We start from the raw sequence: 25055 nt of genomic DNA, 5'->3' as shown, positions 1-25055 counted from the left end.
TGAGTCAGCAGGTCTTCCTGGCATCTCTTGCCTCTTGGTGTCCCCAAAGTATTAAAAGTTTGTATCTGTGGTGCACAGTTAGTCAGTATTGGCTCTGACAGGTGATGAGGTACCTGGGTATACCAGCAGTGCTGCTAAACTGAAACTAGGCTGAATTCTCACAACATTACACAGGCTCAACAGTGGGATAAACTGATTCAAATAAAAGCTCAGGTAAATAATCTGTTGTATTTAATATTGGTGTAATATTGATATTTGGGGAAGTAGCCCCCCCCCCAAATGAATCTCCTTTTGATATCAAATTCATGGAGATCACAAGTCATGGAGATTTTTTCATCAGCTCTGATGAGCCCTTAACACAAAGCAGCAGAGGTTCCCACCTTCAGGTCATGCTTCCAGTTTCTACCATCTGCTTCTGGAGTATTACCTGAAACTCAACCGTAGCACTTGCAGCTTTTGGAGCCCTGGAAGGAATTTTTCCAGCTGGGGGAGTATGCAACCTATGTTAGTATGGCTTTTATGCAGCAGCTGCCACTAAGCTTAACCAAATTCAACCAATAAATGTGTCAAACCTATGTTGATGTAGTCAGATCCTTAGGAAAGAATATGACACTAAATTCTCCAAGTTACTGACATTTACTTGGGTTGGAGTGTAGATCTAGATTATTCCTCTGGCACAGATACACTATTCCTTGCAGTCAAAATTTTTGGATGAAGGTAATTGCAAAGGGAGAAGCAGACAGAAGAAAGTAGTGACTGTTACTGCTTGTAGGGAAACACAGCGTAAACAAATATTGACAGTGACAAAACTGTGGACAGAGTTGTAAAGACCATCTCCCTCTGTCCATCCCAGTTCCCTGATTATCTATACTTCCACAACAAGGCAATCAGCTGACAAGATGAAAATCATTAAGGTAAACCTTGAACCTGGGTTTCTTAGTAAGAAGTGCAGAAGATCACACGTACATAATTTTTTGGCAAGAGGACTCGAGTATTTTCCATTGACTCACAGGTGACCAATGGCTGAGCCATACAAGAGCATTCTTGTTGCTGTCCTGTGTACTGTGCTAGAGGAGAAGTTTCCCAAAGGCCATGGAAGCAATGAGTGTCCAGTAACAGGACTCCCACCAGCAGAGCTCAGGCTGTTTGGGGAGAAACCTCAAAAGAGAGGCTTTGTGATAGGCTAAGTGCATCAGAAGAGAAAGAATGAGTCTGCTTGGAGTGGGATGACAGGGAGAGAAACAAATTGGCTGTGTGGTTGGATGCCTATTATGTGCAAATGCATTCTTCAAATGTTGGGTTTGGAATGACAGGCAAATTTACCAACAGAAAATGCTGTGGCTTGAGAGCTGAAACAGACACTGTAACAAACGCATACTTATCCTCACTGTTGGCTACAGCAAAGAGCGCCTAGATACTGAAGTATTTATGTTGGGAAATACACAGAACTGCTTAATCTTGATGTCAGTTCCAAGGGAAGCTCAATTTGAAGTGCAGTGGTACAAGACTTGTGAAGATGACTGTTCAAGTCAGAACTGGGCTGCCAGCACAATCTTGGTTTTATGGCACAGATATACTGTGAACTGAGCCCAGGTCACTCCTTCTAACAGCCCATGACGTCCTTTCTCTGTGTGCTCACACATAGGCTGGGAGCCTTGCTGTTTGTTCCATGATGAAACCTGGTTTTTATGGACTTTTTAAAAGCAATTTTTTTTTTCAGAAGAACTATGCAACAGTTTTTAATCCAAATTTTATTTTAGTGCAAGGTTAATTTTTCCTTTATGCAGCAATACGGATATTTCCCCTGTCATACCTGGCTAGCACTGATATACCACTCCCGGGCATGGTAAGAAAAATGTGCTTGATTCCGTCGCAACCCCCGTTTCTCAAGTGCCTTCTCAAAGCTATTTTTTTTCCCCCCCCGTCATAGAGCAGGTATTTTTTTTTTCCTCCGTCGGATAAGCCGACAAAGGCTAATTTAAATGGCGAGCACACTTCCAGCTCCGGGGAGCGCCCGTCGGGCAGGCACGTGCCGCCCTCCTGGAGCGGCGCCTCGTGCCCGCCCGGCGCCGGGATCCTGGATCCTGGAACCGCGGGGGCTCCTCCGGGCCGCGCTCCGGCCCCGCGCTGCCCACCGGCCCCGCTCGCTCCTCGGCGGCCGGCGGCGGGGCGGGGAGCGTGTGCGGGGGGGCAGGGGTGTGTCCTGCTCTCCCGCTCCCTGCCCGGGGCACCGGGGTCTCCTCTCCTCTCCCGGCGGCTGCGGCTCACTCGGCTGGCCGTCCCGCGGCGGGACGTGTGGGCTGCCCGGGAGCCATGGCTCGGGAAAGTTTGCCGCTGCTCCTGCTGCTGGCGGCGCTCAGCAGCCGAGGCCAGTCGCCGTCGCCGCCGCCGCCGCCGCAAAGAGGTACAGGGGAGCGGGGAGCCCGCGCCTCGCCCGCCCGGCGGGACCGCGGAGGGGGAGGCGACCCCGCCGCCAGCTCGGGAGGGACGAGGGGACAGGCACCGAGCGTGACAAGTGACCCCCCGGCTGCAGAGGGGGGACTCGGCGGGCGGCAGCACCGCTGGTACCTCGGTGGCCGGGCCGAGCAGGGGCTGCTGCGGGGGCTGCGCTGCGGGGCCGGCACATCCCGCCTCCCGCCGCAATTCCCGGTGCCTCACTCAAGCGCTAATGACCCGGTTCGGAACAGCGCAATTGGGCAGCGCTGTGGCTGGACGGGCAGGGGAAAGTCGTGTAGGTGAGGGACCGCTGGAGGACGTGACCTCGTCCCCCAAGTCACACAAGAGTTACGGGCTGATCTGCTGGCATCCCTCCTGCAGCCGGGATGTGCCCGTCTGCTGGCATCTCTGTGGCAGGGGAGGCTTGATAGGCTGTGTAGAAACACGTGTGGGCTGCCTGTACTGCTTTTAGTTCAGGTGGCAATTTGATGCACTTAGCCCGTCACAAAGCTTTTCTGTTAAAAACTAACCACGACGGGAATGGGAACGGAATCAATTTTATCCTACATGGGTAGTAAATGTCTTAGACATACCATTATCGTGTATTATACAGTGTTTAGGTGTGTTGACACTACAAGGGTGGTTTTTTTGTTTGCTTTTTCAGTTAGTGTTCTGTGGAAAGATCAAAAAGAGTGTTGTACAGGTATGGGAGAAATAAACTTGAGTCAATTTCCCAGCTCTCATAGGAAATCTTTAAAACCATTCTTCAGCCCACAATAATCTTTCTGGTGCTTACATTCATGCTCTTAACGTTTTTAGCCTTGCTGAAAATTCGGTTGGAAGATACTGTGGGTGTGTCAAAATAAAATTAATTCAAGCCTCTGGATTAACAGCTGTCTTTCCTTTGACCCTGATGTCACATAATAGGGTGAACATTATGGATTAGGAATTGTTATGATTTAGGCTTTACTTTGGAAAACATGATGAGCTGACTCCTTAATATGAATTTTGCTGTGTGAGAATAAATAGCAGTTGATCAAATGCCTGTGTGGATAAAAACTCATCCAGAATTAGACAGTGTTTAGATCACGACTTATTGGTAAACATTGAAGACTGGGATTTCAAAAGCTGAGCATTTAAAATACAGTACATAATGCATTTTCTGCCTTTTTTTTTTTTCTGATTTTTTCTTCCTTTTTTTTCCCTAATTATTTTTTTTGGCTAATATTGATGTGGCATTTCTTTTAGTATTCTCTCTCTCTCACACCCACTATACACAGAAACACTTTGAGAGAATGCCCTTTTGTTTATGCAGTATCATGGTTTCCTTTAACCTCAACAGTGAAGGGATATGTTAATTATTTCCCTTTTAAATTAGAAGTGGGTGTGTTTGGTGTTCATCTGCTGCATCACTTATATTGTGAGTTCTGGTAATTCCATGAAGAATCCTAGGTCTTCTAATTAAATGTTAGTGTGATGATGGGACCTTCCAAATTTAACAGTTGAATTCAAGTCCTGGACTGCCAAATTTTTATGCCATTTACTGTCTTCTAAATTTCTTTTTAAGATCTGTTGCAGCTGCTAGGAGGTGCTAGCACTATGTAGATGTCACTGTGTTGCCCACTACAGACAAAGAGGTAATGAATTCCTCTGTAATGCAAAAAGTTAGGAAAGTCTGACTTCACTGAAGTCCTGGGGGATTTTTAACATGTACAAGAATGTTACTGCACCCATGGTTTGTATCTTTAGACTTACAGCTTTTGTTTTTCGACTTAAATGGTATTTGGTAATAACCATAATGTTGGATGCTTACTAATTGTTAGCACCAGTTGGATGGCTGTGGACAAAATTATGTAACAGAGCTGCAACGCTTTGAAAAACAGCATTTGAGACATCACAATGAATTCCCATGTTGTTTTATAGAACAGAACAGTTCAAGAACATTTTGCACCTCAAAGATGGGAACAGTCTGTATTTCTTTTTTTGTTTCTGTTCTTGTGGTTAATTTTTTTTTCTTTTAAAATTGCTAGAAGACTTAATGTGGTCAGAAACCTGGAGTTAATTTCAAGCTGGTTTTTTTGTTATTGTTGGGATGATTTTTTTTTTTTAGCTACACATATTATCTGTTCTTTTGTATTTTGAACACTAAATAGTCATGCAGCATTTCTATCATGGTTTAACCCTAGCCAATGACCAAATACCACACAGCCCCTTACTCACTCCTTCAGGTCCTTCAAGTCCCAGCAGGACTGGGGAGAAAATCAGACTGGTAAAAGCTAGAAAACTCATGGATTGATATAAAAGCAGTTTAGTAGGTAAAGTAAAAGCTCTGCAGGCAAACAGAGCAAAACAAGGAATTAATTCCCTGCTTCCCATGGGCAGGCAGGTGTTCAGCCATCCCCAGGAGAGCAGAGTCTCATCACACATAAGTTACTTGGCAAGACAAACACCATCATTCCAAACATCTCACACTTCTTCCTCCCACTTTATATACTGAGCATGATGTCATATGGTATGGAATATCCTTTTGGCTATTTGGGGTCATCTGTCCCAGCTGTGTGTCCTCCCAGTTTCCTCTACACCTCTGGCCTCCTCATGAGTGTGGCGGTACAAAAAGCATTAAAAGCCTTGGCTTTGTGTAAGGCCTGCTAAGCAATAACAAAAACATCCCTGTGTTATCATCACTGTGTTCAACACAAATCTAAAACACAGCCCCATGTGAGCCACTGTGAGGAAAATTAACTCTACCCAAGCTGAAACCAGTGCAATTTCTCAGAAAATGGAAGAATCAGAACCAGAAAGGCATGTGCATTCTTCAGCAGTGTTTCTTAAAGGTGTGCATAATTTGCAGTTAAGGTAAAACTGACCAAAGTGCCATGCAATGTTCCTTTGAATCTTGAACCCTGGTTCATCCTATTCGGTGTGGAATGGGAGAGAATCAAAATAGTAGTAATTTAGAAGGTAATGTAAAATTTCTTTTGATCTTAAATTAATGCATTTTTAAAAGGATCTCAATATCTGTTATGAGAGAGAGCGGAAGCTATCTGTCTGTGAAAGGTGTGAATAGAAGGGACAGGGCTAAGGAACATACACTGCACAGTAACTTGATCTGTAATGTCAGCTGCTGACATCAGTGGAGATAATTCATGGAGTACAGGTGCTTTTAGCATGTGTGGAAGGAAGTGTAAGTTGACTCCAAGTGGTGATGTATATAGGATGCTTATAAAGTCAGAGTGAGATTTCCCACTCAAAAGAGAAATGAGGGGTGAACATCAGGAGGATATGATTAGTGCTCGTCTGTTAGGCAGTCGATGGTGTCAGACAGGTCAATATTCTTAAGTCTCTCTGTAGGTGTACATTTTTTAAACAAGTTTCTGGAGAGTTTAGTTCAAAACTGTGTTCTCTGTGTTATGTCATTGCAACTAGGACTTATAAGTTTCCTTCCCACATACAAACCTGTGCGTATATAGTATCCTATACTCTGACAAGTCAAGAGACAAGGCTAATAGGATATTAGTTTAGTATTTCAGATCCTAAGAATGAAGAATGTGTGTAGACTTAGATTCTCTCTTTTCTGAGACAAAAAACACTCCAGATGCTTTGTTTGTGTAATCTGTAAAAGCAGAAGTAAAGTTTCCTCTTTCTTTGGAATTTCTTTGAAGTAAGGTCAATTTCAAAACTCACCAACACCACCCAGCTCTGATCTTGTAATGGAGAGCATCTCCATCATGGCTGATGTCATTTAAACGTTCAAATCACTCTGCTGGCTGTATTTGGAGAACAGGGCTTGTAAGAGATTTACTTGGTAAACCTGTGTTCTACTTTTCTGAGAAAACAAGGCTTAGATGATTGTTTATCAGCTTGTTCTCACCTGAATAAATTTTGAGTCTGTTACCCAATATCAGCAAATATAAAAACAATGCAAAAGTCTTTAAGATATGATGACTGAAAATCATATGGCTCTTTAAGAGAAATAGTCCCAAAATACTTTATCTTCTGCAAGAAGAAAGGTGGAATTTAGCCATTATCTAACCCATGTAGTCCTTGTAAGTCAACTTGTGTAGAACTCTGGCTACAAAAATATGAAGGAGAATATGTCCGTTGTGGAGGGCTGGCATCTTAGAATGCATAAAAGTCTGTGTAATTTTTTTTAAAGGATTTACTTAATCCAGCTTCAGGATTTTGTAACAGGTAACAAGCCTTGTTCACTGAAGGTGTACTGCAGTATAGTACATTCTGTATGTTGCCTTTCCACAGTCTGTATGATGTTTAATGTTTTGGTAGATAATTTTTTCTGTGATCTAGAAATTATGATTTCCTTTTTCATTATTATTTATTTAAATGTTTGTGTACAAGATCATAATCAGTTCTAGCAGCTCTTTTTGCAGTATTTACTGCTGTCTGATTGGTTATTCAGAGATTAACTACCCCAAAATGCTGCTCTCAAATACACTTTGTAATTGCTTTTAACTTTTTACTTCAAAGCTGTTGTCCGTATCACTTTCTTATAGTTCAATAACTGATTGAGAAAGTGAAAACAGAGGGAATTAATATGTGATTGAGGTTTAGAATGTGAGAAATAGTAAAGGGCCAGCCTAAGGTGTTAGAAATAGATAGAATTGCCCAGACTGACTGGAGACATGAGGTTTTTGTGTACTTGCTTTAACTAGAAATAACCACAGCCAAAGCAAATGAGGTAGGTCTTGTACATGAATGTGTGAATTTCTCCAAGCAACAAATAAGAACATATGATGGTAAGACACACTTTATATTTAACCTCCTTATTATTAATTTTTCCTCTGAGTTTTTTTACATGAGTCATTCTTATTAGGCTTGAAATGCTAAAGTCAGAACAGTGGTTCTTTAACCTGTTCCAAAAATCTGCTTTAAAATAATACAGCAAACAATCATTTTTAATTAATTCAGGCTGGAGGAAGGAATCCACCCACACATGTTCTAATTTCTTATCCAGCTACTTGGACTGACAGTTTTTTGAGATTGTAGTACTTTGGAATAAGAGGCAGCATGAATTCCTGGTGCAGGGTGGATTTTCCTTTCCTTTTTCCTTTCCTTTTTCCTTTCCTCTTTCCTTTCCTTTCCTTTCCTTTCCTTTCCTTTCCTTTCCTTTCCTTTCCTTTCCTTTCCTTTCCTTTCCTTTCCTTTCCTTTCCTTTCCTTTCCTTTCCTTTCCTTTCCTTTCCTTTCCTTTCCTTTCCTTTCCTTTCCTTTCCTTTCCTTTCCTTTCCTTTCCTTTCCTTTCCTTTCCTTTCCTTTCCTTTCCTTTCCTTTCCTTTCCTTTCCTTTCCTTTCCTTTCCTTTCCTTTCCTTTCCTTTCCTTTCCTTTCCTTTCCTTTCCTTTCCTTTCCTTTCCTTTCCTTTCCTTTCCTTTCCTTTCCTTTCCTTTCCTTTCCTTTCCTTTCCTTTCCTTTCCTTTCCTTTCCTTTCCTTTCCTTTCCTTTCCTTTCCTTTCCTTTCCTTTCCTTTCCTTTCCTTTCCTTTCCTTTCCTTTCCTTTCCTTTCCTTTCCTTTCCTTTCCTTTCCTTTCCTTTCCTTTCCTTTCCTTTCCTTTCCTTTCCTTTCCCTTTCCCTTTCCCTTTCCCTTTCCTTTTCATTTTCTTCCTCCCCCCACCCCTGAAGTCCAGACTACTCATATTTACAGGTCAGGAATGGTGGTGATGCCTTGTGGGCACAAATACATGCAAATGTCAACCAGTGTGCATACCTAATGATCTCCTTTTTTCCCCAACTTTTCTCATACATAATAATCCCTTATTACTGGATATTTTTCTCCTAACCAAGAGTTCTGTCTAGAATATGTGAGCTCATGTGTCACACACTGGCAACTTAGGCCACGCTAACATACATACAGACCAAATCTTGCTTGCAGATGTAAAAAACAGACCGAAATGTTATGTTTGTTAAACTTTATATTGATTTTATCCATGTGTTTGAAATAGGGAAGGGAATTCCTTGTGTTTGCCAATAAAGCTATTTCATGAGCTGGCTCTTGCTGATGACTACATGTTATTTATTCTCTTTTACCAGCTACTGTAGTTGATAGCCAATTCCTAGTTTCTGTTTTTCTGCAGTTTTCATGTTTTCTTCAATCCAAACATGTAGATAAGAGAAGTTCTGAAGAAAATGGTATTTTACAATGCTTGTGTACTGTGGTTAAGATTGAGATTAGACTTTTTTTCTATTATTTATTTTTATTAGAAAAAATATAATATTTCCAGAAAAAATAACTTGGATTTGTGTGATTTTTGTACTGACAAATAACAAAGATCACTCAGGATTCTTGCAACACTCAAAACAAATAACTGTTACTCCTCACATATTTTTTCAGCAGTTCAATCTCCATTAGTTACACCTTAGCGTCACAAGGGTTTTCATAGGACTCTTGCACCCTGCCAGATTCCTCTAGCAGACATTATCTTTGAATCAGACCTTGTAATAACATTAGACTCTAAAGCAGCTGTAGCAGCATTGTGCCAGGGAACTCTTGTGAAAGCTCAGGAAGAATAATGAACATTCCTGCAGAGTGGATTATCCAAATACCATTACAATGCCTTGTTCTGTCCCAACTGACGTGTATGTACTACCGTCATGATTCATGGACTTAAGATCTAATAAAAAAGAAAGTCACCTAAAAGTGAACAAAATATTATATAAAATTTATTTTTATAGCTATATCGGTTGTTTTTAATGGCATATTACTATATCTTCTCATTATTTACCTAACCCAATAAGTGGGGGTGTTCTTCAAGGTCAATTAGAAAGAATGAGAAGAATGCCTCTAAACATACTGTAATGTATTTCCCACTGCTATAGGAAAATGGAGCAACGCTGGGGATTGGCAGTCAGGACTTTGGAGGTGCAAGACAAAGAAATCAGAACCCCTGTTTTTTTGCACACTTCCAGTGATAGTGAGAGTTTATTTAGGATTTAATTTGGTTTTCTACTTACACACCTGCTTCTTAGATAAGCCCTGAGAATTTTTGATGCCACTTTCACTCAGGCTACCTTTAGGGTTTGATGGGAGATGCTGAATGTGGCAATTTATTACTCTCTTTATGCTAACTGGTCAACAGGCTGTAATCCTTTTCCACAGAAATGTCTGGGTAATTGCTACTGTAAAGAATTGCATTATATATTAACTTTCCTGGCATTTATCCTGCACAGGCAATGCAGAACTACTGCTATACATTTGTTGCGGAATAACTTTTAGTCTGGGAGAAGGAACAAATAGCATTATTTTTACATATCACTATGTTTCTAAATATGTGTGATAAAATGCTGTGTGGCAGTGATAACTGTTTTGTGCATTTTCTGAGCACTTCTGTAATGGTGATGATGTGAGTAGTCTGGCTTCCTCTGAAAGCCACACAGCTCTATGGAACAAGAAGAAATCCATGCCTTTCAAAGAGGACAAAGTAACATGGCAAAAAAATACAGGGCTTTTGAATTTGGTATGTGAAACCACCAGGAATGGAACAAGTATGTTTGTGCAAATCCCAGAGCTGGTGATTGGGATGTGGTGCGCTTGCACATCTAATTTGACTGTGTGAATTACGCATAAATTTTTGTCAAGTCAACAAAAAGATTGCAGGCCACCACAAGTACATTTCTTAGGTTTAACTTTAAGCCATCATTGATACTGCTGAAGTAGGTAATTTTACCAGAAAAAAAGCTATTCTTGATACCATTTCATCCCTGTGGATTACTTTTTAAATCAACTTTTATGACAATTGTGGCAACACCCCAATTGTGAATATAAGGATTCCCACGTGTGTAGTTCATGGCATAAAGCATAGTATATTTCTCATTGATTTTTGATTTTGATACAATTGGAGATTATATTAATCATTCCTTCTTAAAAATTATTGAGTCCTCACACAAAAAGGTTTTCTTTACAATGGGAAAAACATCCACACATTTAATTGAAAAATATATTTGTAATATGCACACTGACTTATTCTCTTAAACACAATGTCTTTCTACAGCTGGATACAGCCTTCTAAATTAGTTCCATTGTGCGTTGTGTGGAATTAGGGTCTGTAAGTGTCACTTTTGGTATGCTTATGTAGTAAATATGAGAAATATTTTATAAATTCAGAGTAAGTGGGAAGCCTTTACATGCATGCCCTGTAATCATTGATTACGCATGCAGCTTCAGCTTCTTCGCCCCACTGGAGCTTTGACACAGAGAGTAAGACAGTCATTTGCCAGAAAAATTAATAGTTAAATGCTTAAATAGTATCAACTTCATAGCTTGCTAACTGGAGAAGAAAAAGTACTGAATGTGCCTGCCATATTGGTTGGAGTTATTTAAAAGTGACTTTGAAGCTCATAGTTTAATTAGTGAAATAACTTTTATGGCATATAAAAGTGATGGGGAAAGCAACAATAACCATAATCATCATTGTGTGCATCAAGAGGTTGAGTCAGTTCTTGGTGAAATGAGGCACTGTCTCACAAGAATAAAGTGGAACTCAAGCTGTTAGACTGAGCTATTTGTCTATTCATTGAGGATAAGCCTTTTCCTTTGGTCAGGGTTAGTTCACTCATAATTTCAAATTTGGCTGTATTTCTTGGAGAATAATATCTAAAGGAATCAATGTATGCACCTTGTTCTGATTTCTGGGTTCTTCATGATACTCATATGTCTGAAGGATTTTTGTACAGTACTTTGCTTCCACTTGCAGTATACATTTGTCCCAAAAGATCTATTTTAAACTTCTCTTATAAAGAGGTTTTTGTGTAGCTACTTGTTCTGCCAGTCTGCTTTTGGCCTGCACCTCAATTAAGCCCCATAATGTCACTCAAAATAATAATATCACATTTGTGCCACAAGTAAGTCAGAGATCAGTGCTTGGTTTAGTATATTACTCTGGACAGAGCACAGAATTGTGTTTATAGTTTTTGCACAGTGTTTCTGTTTTTCATTATCTATAAAATCTGGGTTTTATTTTAGCAATTAGTGACTTTTCATTTGAACACATAGCTTACAGATACATGTGAGATTACAGAAACTTATATAGCTTGTCAGTGCTCATTTTAAAAAATGTTGAGGAGCACAATGTACTTTTTGAGGGTAAAAATTTGGGAGGCAAGAATATTTGTGCTGGTCTGTAAGAAGAAAAAAAAGAAATTAGATATTCTGTCAGATTACTGCCAAGAAATGAAGCTTTTTGCTTTGGGAATTAACCTTTACTGACATGAAACCTTGTCTTCATATTTCAGGCTCTTTGGGGCTAAGAAAGAAGTGCCATATAGGCAGATGTCGCAGGGTACTGGATAACATGTATAAAATAGTTGGTGAGAAAAATTGTGGTGATAAGCAAACTAATAAAAGGTTCACAGTAATTTCTGACTGTGTTTAGCATTATAGAAAACATAGGTAATATCATTGAGGTTTTGATCTAAACAGCAGATACAGGAGGACAGAAAAGCTGATTTATGAAGTTATCATCTCTGGGTATAGAATTTGTTGTTAGCATGAGAATATTTGTGAAATCAACTTTGATAAAAATTAAAGCTGAGGAGTGCTTTCAGCTCAACAGCTCTAGAAGAGATAGGTATTTAAATTCAAGGTTTGTGGGAGGTTGTATAGAATTTGGTGTGAAAATGCTGATAAAGTAATGTCATTATACAACTGATTGTTTAACAGGTTATATGAACAGCCTCATTAGAGGAGAAATAGAAGGCAGCAAATATGATGGTCATATTTAACAAGGCCTCCCACTGTAAGCTTAGTAAACTTAGTAACTGTAGAGTTAGAACTGAACACATTTGTAAACATATTAAAGTACACAATTAGTAAAGACATGGATAAATATGTTGCATTGGCAAGATCCAGAGTGTTTTTTTATATTATGTGGAGAAAAAAACTGTCAAGGAATGTGTATTAGACATATTAATAAGGACTATAATATTAGACCTGGGTTTTCAGAACAGCAGTTGCAAATATGTCTGAGTGTCATAAACTGTGATTTCACAGAGAAAAAGGAAAGAATTCAGTTTATGGAAAAATTCATAAAGGTTTTGACAAGCTGTATGCCTGTCTGGGTTGGAATTAGTCTTAAATTGAATTGATATATGTGAACATTAGTTACATTGGAAGCTGTTCAGTAATTTTTCATAATTGTTATAGTGATCTCATCTTCTTCACTTAACATGAGAAAATGCAGCATTCAGGGTTCAGCTAGTTTCTTACAACTCAGTTATTAAAGATCCAGTAAGTAGCAAGTGTTCTGCCTTATCTAAGCTGCTATGACTGATCAAGAATTCCAGTTTTACACACAATCATTTATAGACCATCAATTTTCATGTGTATTTCACAATCTCTGTGGAATACGGGATAATTTGTAGGCAGTCTGCTTCAAAAATGGAGAAATGTGTTGTTGCTTGAATGTAGACTGTGCTTTAATCATCCACCTCACTTATGTGTATTTGTGAAACAAACCTGTTCCACATTTCTCTTGCAAGAAATTCTCAGTCTCATTTTTCTTTAATTTTATTTGTAAATATTTTCATGGAAAAACTTATGCCTGGAAACATTAAGAAGCACAGCACAGAAAGTGTCACTGAACAGGCAGTTTGAATAAGTTAGGAAAACTAAGGCCTAAATGGATTGATAGTTTATATAAATATAGGTTTGTATGAGTTGTTGCAAAGTGAAATAACTCCTGCTGTAACACTCATAATATGGCTTTCAGCTACTGCCTCTTTTCCTCTGCGATAACAATCACAGAATGACTTGGATTGGAAGGGACTTTTAAAATCATCTTGTTCCAACACCTCTTCCGGGGCAGGGGCACTGGACCAGGTTGTTCAATGCCCCATCCGGACTGGATTTGAACACTGACAGGGATATATGGTCCATCCACAACTTCTCTGGACAACCTGTTCCAGTGCCTCACCATCCTCACAGTAAAGAAGTTTATCTAAACCAAATTTCTCCTCTTTATATGAACCTATTACTCCTTGTCCTGTCACTACACTTCCTGATGAAGAGTCCATCCCTGGCTTCCCTGTAGGTCCCTTTCAGATCCTGGAAGGTTTCTCTGAGGTCTCCACGCAAGCTTCTCTGCTCTAGACTGAACAGCACTGATGTTGCTGTTGTGACAACAGAGACTTTTCTTCCCAGTAACTGTTGCATGGGCTCAACCAGTTTCATGCCAGAGAAGCTGGGTGGCTGAGCAGTGTGTGCCTAAGATATCCTGACAGACCCCCAGGGTAAAAGGTGCCTGTAGGAGCCTTTATACTGCTCAGGTGCGTGACTTCACACATGGTCCATGAAAGGTGAGCACTCTCTTAAGCTACTTGTGTCTTGTAGAGTACTCCTGTCCTTTTAATTCCTGGGAATTAAAAGGAAATTTAGGTGAAAGGTATGAAAATAAATACTTCTAACTATCTGAAAATCCATTGATGAATGAATCCATTAATTGACTGAAGTATCTTTGTAATACATCATTAGTTTCAAAGTGAGTCAACATTATTAAGACAATCTAGAATGAGATGAAATTAGTTTCTTCAATCAGTTTAATAAACTCAAGTAATTATTAAATTTGGTATTAAAAAGCCACTATATTCTGCATAGCAGGCCTTTAAATCACTTTTTGAATTAGTTAAAAAATGTAGGATCTGTCTACAGTATGACAGTTCCTCTAGAATTTTTTTCTGGAAGTGAAACTGAACTTAGGTATTCCCTGTTAAACCAAATCCACAGAGAGTCCAATGAAACAATTTTCTCCTAATCACTACCTGTTTTTCCTTTATGGCTGTTAGTTGAAATAATCTAAGTAAAATTGTGTGAGATGTACTCATTTTAGAGGAAAGTTAGATTTGTTTGAAATTACTGTGAAATTCTTACTGGCTTCCTCGTGGCAAGAATTCAACTCCAAGTCATTATGGAAGAAGTATACAACACAGAACATAACATTTTGTTCTGTCTCACTGTTCTGCTGAGCATATTTGTGTGCAAGCCATTTATTTCTGCAATGTCTGGAAGAATGAGAGGGGCCAGAAGGTCCCAGGGGTGTCAGAATGTATTGTTAAACTGAGACACTAGCTGTAGTTGAAAACTAGTTGCTACACAGAGTTATTAAGAAGCATTTAGTGTTATTTCCTGTTTAAATGAGGCTGTGTTTCTATCTTTGTATCAGCTCCTTTGACTCTACAGCAATATGTTAACAGTAAACCCAAAATTTAAGATAAACTAATCCTGGAAATGGTATGTTCTTTAAAATTACATATAAGGTCCATAGTAGTCTCCTTTGTTAGGAATTAAACTTATCTGTGTCGAATTTGAGATGTTTTCACTGTATCAGCTGGGCTGAAGAAACAGCTGTTCTAAGTCTGTGAGGATCAAAATATTGACATGTCATCATATGGTACTTCTGGAATCCCACTGTTCTGTTTCATAAACATTAATCACTCCTACATATGCACTTATGAGTGTATCTATGTTTTATGAAAAACCTGACAAGGAGTAATGCCAAACAGTAATATAATTCTTTATGTACAAATAATTCTTGTAATTTTTACTACTGCTGAGAAACTTGAGGATTCAGCCTTTATTGGATAAAGTGTCTTAAGAAGTAAGCTCAAGGTTTTAAAGGCTTATTTTAAAAGAATTCTGATTAGTTTTTATTAGCGGAGCTAATTGTATCTGACACCTTATTCGATTTTAAGGTGGATTTAATGTGTAAGAGTGTATTTAGTGTATTGGACCTAAAGAGATTTTAAGATATGATACTTCTCATCCTTAGTTTCCACTAGGAAATATAATTAGCATGAAAGCGAATTAGTATATTTGCTTTACATTTATTTATTTGTTTTTAAATTGGCAAGTACATACAAGCTGTTTTCTTTCTGAATATCTTTGTAGCTTTCTTCTTAAAAAAACCCTGACATTTTGACCTATTTTATCTCTAGTTAATGGATGTTCTCTCTTACTAAAATCTTAACTGAATTTTTGTACTTGGTGTGCTCTACTATACATCAGAGAACTTAAGCTTCATCACAATGTGTGCTGCTCTATCTAAGATGCAACATATATAATGGTTAGAATTACTGCATACTGCTGAGATGCATTAAAATTTCAACCAAATTAATTATCTAGGGCTTTCAGAATTTGGCAACAATTTTGGGTAAATCTGTGTTTTTCATACTAGACTGTGTTTGTAAGACTGAGATAAAGAGCATGTGGTTTAAAGCCAACAGATGGCCCTTAGACATGACCTAGCTGTGGCAATAGAGACTGTAAGGAGAAACAAGTAAGGAGGTTGTAGCTATTCTGAGGCACTTTGCTTTTAAAAATAGTGTTCTTAAGAACATCCTTGACTTGAGACAGAGCATATTTCCCACCCCTGGAAGAAGCCCTTTTGTGTTCCAATATTATTGTTATACTTCATCCCCTTTCTCTAGTTGAATGTTTCTGCATAACTTCCATTCAACTGAAATTTTTGTATCTGTCTAGACTAGATGTGTACTTAAAAGGTGAGCTAAGCTGTTCTTTCCACATTCATAAATGAAGTCTGTAAACTGCTGTTTAGATAAGTACATTGTGTTTTTGATACAGTGGATGTATAATGGAATACTGAATTAATTTTAGTATTCTAATAATATTATTAAATCTAGCAGGTTTATGTCCTCTTCCCATAAACTTATCCTTGGATCTGGCAGCTTACTTGGTACAAGACCTGAAAGGGAAAAATGAGGTGCACACATCTTGAATAATTTCTGCATCAGTCTTTAGCCTCATAAAAAAGGCTCAAGAGGATTGTTTTAATAGGCCTGGAAACAAGTAGTTCTTCTCTTGGAAATATGTTGTTGCAAAGCAAGAGGCTCTCTTGTCAGGATATTGTTGCATTCAATTATTTGAAATGTGTGATGAGGGATTGTTGTTTTCCTTAAAATCTGTAATCAATCTGCTTGAGAGAATCTGGGGTCAGGTTTCCTTTCCAGATAGGAGTATTCAAGCACACTGTTCCCAGGAACTCTTCTGGCTGATGCTGTTTAAGCAATGCATGCCATCATGCACAGATATCTATATTTCACACATATTCTGTTACTCCAGTCTTGGTGACTATGGATTAGCCCCACGTGTATCAGCTGACTAGAAAAACAGAAACACGGTGAATATGTGGTTTTAAAATGTGGTATTTGTGTTAATGTAGTATTTGTTTAAAATGTGTGAGGTGATCCTCAGTATTGTAGAGAGAATGGTGAAGCAGGCCCTAGAAGAAGTTGTGTAAATAGAAATACTGTCCTTTATTTAAGAGTACACTTTCAGTGTTCTTGTTCTACATGCTCAGTATGGGATTTTTGAAAATTATCCGGTTATTGTTTTAGAGAAATGCTTAGTGTTTGCAGAGTCAGGCCCCAGAAGGACAAGTAATGCATGAAGGACGTAGAAGTTTAGTGGCCTTCCAAATCAGGTCACAGCCTATGTTTTGTCTTTGATAACAAACTCTTGTAAACTGCATATTTGAACAACATAAATAGGAAGTTTTAAATTTAAATAAATGTTAAAAAATAATGCCCTAGATTTGCATCTGGCTTTTGTCAGCAGTCTTAGAATGCTGCCCAGAGCAACAGCATACTGCATGGGAAATCTGATAACGTTGTGAATCTTTCAACCTTATGCATTCTAATCTGAGTGTGGTTTCCTGTAGTATTGCTGATATGCCAGATAAAACAAGCTTGGATCCAAAATCAACCTCTGTTATAAATGGATGCTCTCTATTACCCCTGTTTGTCCTGTAATCTCTGATTAACTGTTCCCTATCACAAAAGGAAAAACATTATTATATTCAGTTTTGTGTGTAAACTTGTTTCCAAATGCTAAGCAATTGCTGTTTACATGACTGTTTAGTTCAAGTGCAGTTATGTTTTATTTTATGCTCTATTTATGTGCAGAAGTACTTTTATTCAAAGCAGCATCTTCAGGATAACCGACTGCTTTCATGTTTCTTCAATGGCTGTAAAACTTTTCACCATTGTGATGAAATTATCATGATTTGGCTTCTTCGAAGTAAGCTTTTAAAAAATTTAGTTGAAATTATATACCACAGATTACTTAGGAAGGATTAAACTCCAACAGCAAAATTTAGTATGAACAAATAAAATTAATTATTTTGCTCTTTCTGAGGGCTAAGTAGAATTTATAAATAAAAATATTAAGAGTTGGTCCCTTTCATTCCTTTTTCCCTCTCTGGGCAGACTTCCATGAGATGTTTAGACATGAATTCCAAAATTTATATTTCCTAATTACACTGAGAGAGTTTTGGTGGTTTTGTGTTCCAAAATATGTAGTATTACACAGTAGTCCTCCCATTTCACTTAAGGATTTTCACATTTGTAAAGAGACAAGCAAGTTTTGCTGCCCTCTTATGCTAGAAGTTTCTTAACATTGTATTTCTTTAACTCAATATGGCATCTCAAGAACATAACCAAGAAAAGACAGCTACCTCAGAAACCCGAGCCACTGAGACATGAAGTGCTGGGGGAAGTTAACATCAGCATGTAGCTTGATTAGGGAGATGTTCTGTCAGTCATTAACAGAGTTGTTTTACTTCATACAGAACTTCAGAGTACAAGTTTGGGGTTTTCTTATTTTTCTTCTGAAGGAGGCTTGCTCAGATCTAAATAGAGAGATTAACTGTCCCAAATTTAGGGGCTTTGCTTTCTTGCCTTGTGCCCTGATACTGTTAGAAAAAAGGGAGGCCATGAAGAAAGAACTAATGTAACTGAGTAGTGGGTTATATAATTAGCAGTTGAGACCAACATCATTTAGATAGAAGGGCAAAGAAAGAATAGTAATGAGAAAAAATACTGGTGATGTTACAATATACTTTTCATGTTGAAAGACTAAACTACACTAGTTTCCCTAACTGAGAAATGCTTCCTTTTGTTTTCTGAATTCTTGAATATTAATTAATATTCAAGAATAATATTCTCCTGAATTCTTGAATATTAATTAATATTCAAGAATTCAGGAGAACAGGTTGAGTAAAAAGTGTGAAAATGCCTACTCCTTCCCTCTCCTTCTCAAGTAGTTTGGGATTTGGCCAGTGTCCTAGGATCTGAAAAGCATGTATTTAAATCCTTTTGGACAATTATGGATCAGTCCTCTGTACTGGAGCTATTGGTTTATTTCAAAAATTTTATTTCGGATGCCTTATTTGATGTGCAAGAGTGTAAAAATTTACAAATCATGTACTATTTGGTAGAAGTGACAGTAACTGAAGTCTTAGAAAATGAGCAATACTTGTAGTATCACTAGGAGTGAAGTTGAAATAGCCAGAACTAGAATAAGTCAGAGGCTGAGACCTACTCTGAAAAACTCAAAACTTGCTTTTCCTCTTTTGTGCTGTCATTTTTGAGTACTACATGTTGACCATAGCTTGTCTATAACTTGCTACAAATGCTGCAGGCAAACAAAGTTTATACAACGTACAAAGACAGTGAACTAAAGTTTTCAGTGGCACAACTGGAAATAGAAACCAACTACCAATGTCTTCCATAGGCATTTTATTACACAGCTATATTCACTGAGAGTTAAAAAGACATGGTTTTAATTTGCTGTATAACTCAGTTTTTCTGTGAAGAAATTGCATCTGTAAAATACTACTTGCAGCTGTAGTTATGGTTTAGTGATAGTAGTTAAAGATTGCTATTATGAAACGAAAAGGATGCATATTTCCAGCTTTCAATTTGAAATACATGTAAGCCAAATTCAAGAATTAGGTATGATTGTGACTTTTATAAACCCATGAGAAGATAAGAGGAGGAAACCCTTGTTCCTCTCATAGTGGAAGAGTGTCAAAATTATATTTTTCATCCTATAATAATTTACTTTGACCAATCTAGATAGTGCAGAGAATTCTGCATGCCTGTCAGGAAATTGAAGTCTGTAAAATATTCCATATATCAGGATTACAATGTCAGGGAAGAAAGCATAAGAACATGGCAGATTTGATGTAGTGAGAACCACGTGCCTAGGAACTCACAACAGCAGAAAGATTTTCCAATGGTAGTGTGTAAAGTTTGCTGCTTAGTTTTTTTCCAACTAATTTAATTTCTACCTTTCTGAAAAATAAATAGCCCAAGAAATCAGAATCATATCTGGAACTTGGCTTCTGTATTTATAAGGCAAAGATAGTACCTAATGCCAGGCAATGATGTCTTAAAATTGAGATTTTCTGTATTATGAGACCAGCCTTAAGGCATCTGAATTTGCAAAAACAGGGATATAAAGCAAATCTCCTAGCATGCACATCACCAGTGCACAACTTTTCATGGCTATTCCCATACTTTCCCCCCCTCTCTCAGTGTAATCTTCCCTTCATAGTTTTTTTGGGGAGCAGGGATGGTATGTATGATCTAAAATAGGTTCCTTGTAAAGACTGTGTTTTAACAAGTTGCCATGTGTCATAAAGCTTTCTGAAGAAAAGTGCTAAAGTTTCTTCAGTTTCTTCAGTTCTTTTCTGTTTTTTCAAAGGGCACGGGATATGATCAGGATTTTTGAAAACATGAGTTTATGTTTATTATAATCAAATATAATATAGCTGTTTTGCTTTGAGATTTTTTGGTACTTTTTAACCCAAAGCTGAGGCAACAGAAGATTCTTTCCCTCAATAGCATCAGACATGACAAACAACTGTTGTTGGGAAGTCTGCCTATCCTTTTGAGTATATGAATGGCAATTATGCATGACCTGGGGGTAAATGTTGGTGTTACATACAGTGCAGAGGGTTCTTTCAGTACATGTGGCAAGCGGGCTAGCACAATTTAAATGCCTTCTTAGCATGCCTCAATATTTGGCTTGTAGAGGTTTGAGGAAGATGTTGAAAACTGGGAGAGGCAGTATCTGCGGTGCCTTTCCTTAAACTTGAAGCATATGGAAGTTACATAAAGTTACCTGAGCAACAGAGAACTGCGAACATTTTTAATGAATATATTAAAGCCAGATGAATGCCAAGTACTTTTTTTTAAAGCCCTTTGTTTGAATTTAATAATTTTTAATTAGATAAAAGAGCCACAGCTCTGTTTTAAAAGCATATCTAGGTCCTAGTGGGCATGTTGAGCCATTGTGGACACTTGATTTACTGTTTGCACTCCTGAAAGCTTGGTTGCTGTTTCAAGATTTTGGAAGCCTGCAGCATTTCTGGATCTGACTTTCTCGTGTGGTCTCTTTTTATGAATGAGGGAAGCCTTAGCTTACATATAAATGTAGTTAGGCTTAGAATTTTGAAGCAGGTATGGTTTTCTTCAGCAAATAAGAAAGATTCAGGCTTAGATGCAACAGTCGTGGTCTTGGAGTCCTTCAGACACTGGTCCACTGTGGTGTTTCAGCATTTGGCATGAAGGAAATAACAGGTGAAGACAGTCTATCTGTTATGCTCACATTGAAAATCAAACTCAAGAGGATTTTACTCTTAATCCTTTGACTTTGTTGTACTTTCTAAAAAGCTATTAGATTTTGGCCTGGCAACTTATTTTCTAACACCAAAGTACAAAAAACTAATGCTGCTTACATATTTTTTATATTTCTGTAATTTTCTCTCTCTTTTCCCCATGATGATTTTTTCCCCTTCTCTACTATCTGAAATTGACTTGCAAATTATTTTTTTAATAGAAATTCTCCATTATATATTCAAAGATGAGGTCCGAGAAACCATAAATCTTACTTTTTAAGCCCAGAATGTTGACTAGGCTAGATATTTCATTCCTTGGAAAAAATAGTGTGAAACGGAGACATTAGAAGCAACTAGGATGTTATACTGACTTGCCTGCAAATTAGGTGAGTGATTAGCTAGTGAATTGGGCAAGATTTGTGAAGATGATGTTATAAGGCAAATCCCTATAACTGTGGGTCTGATTTCAAGTTTTTTATTCCGCTGGCTTCTGTCAGATATGGGGGATGCGATCATTTAATAGACCAACTAGTTTACATAGGGAAAAATGAGTGAGCTTTATGGGTGCCCAAGTATTTGTTTAGATATGGAAAGAAGGTACCTTGATAATACCTTTATCTCATGAAAAGACTCAGGGAAACAAGTTTTAAGTTTCTGCAGTCTTAAGGAGAAATTTTTTGAAACCCCAGTAAATTCTCATGAAGTGACATTTGTGATCTGCTAATAGCCACCTTCCCTTGGTACAGAACTTGCTAATAGCCACTTTCCTTTGATGCAGGACTCGATTCAGGAAAACATGAGAAATTACTTTATAGCTTGGGGTTGTGAGGTGTATAGGGGAGGCAAGATCTTTAAAGAGATGAATGGCAGTAGTTTGGTGGAGAAGTAAAAATTTCAGGAACATGAACTTAGAAATCTTCTTAAAGGTTTGTGAATAATGACACAGGTGTATTATGGACAGAAGTTACCTTTATTGCATGCTGTAGATCTGTCTCGACATTTAAGTATCAGGTATATGTGATTATTTTTCCTCTGGGTGCTATTGCTATATGTGCTATCTGGATGTCCCATATATTTTGTCTGTATCTAAGGTACTCTAACAAGCTTTAAAAAAAATATAAAACACACAATTCCATATTAAAAAGCCAGGACAACTGTTTTTCTGTGGTCTCTGCAAAGATATATATATTCATAAAGTAAAAAATATTTAGACTTTAAAACTCACATAATAATTTAGATTACAATAGCTAGACTTTGTCATGGAGAATATTGAGCTATGTGTGATGTTACATAGACTGGCTTTTTGGGAGCATGGAATGACTGCAATTACAGTCAGTGAAGTATTGAACATTATAGCTGAACTCCACTGTAGTTAAGCTGCGTTTGACAAAATCAACAATTCAATAGAGTACAGATAACTCTTTCCTTCCTTCCTGTATTTGAGTGGTGGTAAGTGCAGGCATGTTGTGAAAGTGCAGATAAAGTGTATTTCTCTGCATGTGATCTCAGTGGTACTTCTGTATGAAAGATAACTTGGCTGATACAAGACAGCTCTGGCTTAAACAATGTGTGTTCATTTGTAACAGGATGCATGCAAAAGCAGTATTCATGGCAATGGATTCACTGTCTATATATTGTCTTAAAAGTTGGGGAGTTTTATAAAACACTGTTAATTTTAAGTAAGTGTATAAATGCATATTTATATAGTATATAAATGTATATTTATATATATATTTATATTTATGTAGTAATCTATACAGAGACTCAATATCTGCTCAAGTATAATATATTTATTTAGCATTGTATTCAAGGAATAGTGGAGATATTTTATTTATTAAGCAAACTAAATTAAAACAGAATCTATGGTAGTTAAAGCCTAATCTATTTCTTGAGCAGTTCCTGTACGTGTCAAGTACTCAGAGAATTACTGTAGTTTACATTAAGTAATAGTGACATTACTTTAAAAGACTGACAATTGCTTGCCAGTATTACTTAGATTGTGAAGGTGTAGGGGAAGAAAACTGAACAGTTAAAAGGCTGAAATCCAAGACCTGTGATTTTGTGCTTGGCTTGTTATGAAGTGCATTGAGGCTGTGTTATTCAGTCAATACCTAGCAGCCAGGTAAGTAGCCCAAAGCAGGCATGCTTAAAATATAATATATTTTTCAGTTCTGTTTATGGTGCAGTTTGAAATGCTGATTGCTTTGACCAGCTACTGGGGGCATTCAGACAGGTGTCAAGGTGCCATTTTGTTGCTTTCAGAATCAAAACTGATCATTTGACTACCTAAATCCCATTTAAGTACACGCAAGTTTATTTAAATTAAATTGAAGGGATTTATGTATCAGCATATGGGTCTTCCTTAGTATGCTAGAACGTTTTTATATAAGCAAAAAAAAGGAAATCTGACCTGCTAAATATTGTGTGCTTGTTGGAATGGAAATAGAGTCAGCAGAAGGGGTCTGCCATTTAGTTGTCAGAGAAAGACACAAATGCTGGGTGGTTTGTCTCACTGTTAACTCTTCACAGAATAAATTGTATTTTAAATTTTAGGAGCTCCTAGAAAAGGTGGGACTTGAATTTATTTTACTGCCTGACACAGAAGATGATGATAGTCACATACAGAGTTGAAAAGCTGTTGTTCTCTGAGAAGTAGGGGCAGGATGAATGGAAGGACTCAAGCAACCTTTGCATGGCCTAGATCACAAACATAAATTCTCTTTCTGCCATTTTCCAATGTTTTTAGTGCAGAAGTAAATTACAGTTTACTTGGAAAATATTTTGAACAACACTTATTTGCAGACAGATATGTCCTTAGTTTTTCCCTTCAGTTTTAAAAATATTTTATTCTTGATTTTGAATAGCTTTAATCAAAAGGTTTTTGAAATTTTGAAATTTGTATTTTTAACCTATTTTTTCTTAAATCCTATTGGCTTGCAGAATGTATTCACACCTTGGAACAATATCATTGTTCTCTAATATTGTTATATTTCCATGATAAATTGTACTTTATGTGTGAAGTACAGAAATTCTTGAAGCTGCAGTGTTTTTGTTCACTGCCAGATTGTGCCTTTGGATGGTTATAATCAAGAGGTAATACAGTTACTCTGAAATACAATTTAGCTGAAGAAGTATATACATATTTTGAGGTTATGGTCAATTTATCAGGGCTAGTACTCCATGTTATCATCTACCTGCCATCTAATCTATAATTTCATGCCATTTATATTAGAATATGCTCTATGTGGTTTTTTAATTTCAGAAATTTAGAGTAATATAATTTTTCCATATGTTTCTACAAGACTGTCATTGTGTCACTTTCTTTTAATGATTTTTTAAAACAAAGTAGTACGCTTGCTCTTGGAAGGAAAATGTTTCTAACAGCTTTTCAGTGTTATATAAGGTCTTTCTGTTCTGCAGTTGTAGAGTTTGTCACATCTTGTAGATGATGTAACTTACTTAAATGTGCAAGTGGAATGATTGAAACTGTGCAGCAAACAAGCCAAGTGTCTGTATTTCACTTTGCTCACCTCCTGACTTCACCTTGACTCAAAATGTCACTCACATATGCTGGAGGACTGATGTATTATTCATTTTAACTCCCATTTTTCTTTCTGCCTTCACCAACCCCACGGAACTGCTGTGCATTATGAAATGTATGTGGAAGGATTGTGCCATGTCTGTGTAGATTACAAACTGTGGTTTTGCTTATCCAGTATAACTTAAAGGCACAAATGAAGCATTGAAGGCATAAAATTATATTGTGATATCTGTAAATGCAAATTTTGATTAAATGCCACCTGAGTAAAATATTTCATTTACTGTTTGGAAGCATTTCAAGTGATTTGTGCTTGAGATTTTCCTATCACAATCAGTGGCCTTGATGTGAAAAAGCCTTCTAGTTTGAAGTGTTCTGAAATGTTAGTTGTTTGGCTTCATGCAATTACGGAGGGGTCTGCTGGTGTTTAGAAATGTTACACAGAGAAAATCATTATTGTATGGGGGATGACATATTTAGGGGAAGAGATGGAAAATTACAAAAGAATAGAAACCAAAATGATTCTAATTTTTCATGGTGAAGAGCTGCACATATTACATCGTTGAGCAAATGACAAGCATAATTTTAATCTTCAAACTACCCTGCTATGTTCAATATCATAATATAAAAACGTCCAGGCTTCAGGTAACTAAAACA

The 25055-nt window shown here is 37.5% G+C and overlaps 1 protein-coding gene across 6 annotated transcripts in view; it reads left to right on the top strand.

The window, feature by feature from the left end:
• Positions 1 to 1985: 1985 nt before the first annotated feature.
• LAMA2 (laminin subunit alpha 2) overlaps positions 1986 to 25055 on the top strand; it is a 337030-nt gene continuing 313960 nt past the window's right edge. For 3 of the 6 annotated variants that reach the window (XM_039706788.1, XM_039706786.1, XM_039706787.1), the window contains exon 1: positions 2013 to 2404. In XM_039706788.1, the coding sequence (XP_039562722.1) occupies positions 2314 to 2404 (91 nt within the window). In that variant the 5' untranslated portion in view covers positions 2013 to 2313. Of the gene's footprint in view, positions 2405 to 25055 lie in introns of all 6 variants that reach the window. The other 3 variants (XM_039706791.1, XM_039706789.1, XM_039706790.1) reach the window with 2 other exon arrangements.

Source organism: Passer montanus, unplaced genomic scaffold, assembly GCF_014805655.1.
Source record: "Passer montanus isolate IOZ18808 unplaced genomic scaffold, ASM1480565v1 scaffold2, whole genome shotgun sequence".
Classification (NCBI taxonomy): domain Eukaryota; kingdom Metazoa; phylum Chordata; class Aves; order Passeriformes; family Passeridae; genus Passer; species Passer montanus.
The sequence above is the reverse complement of the archived record's forward strand: the minus strand, read 5'-3'. Positions and strand labels throughout refer to the sequence as shown.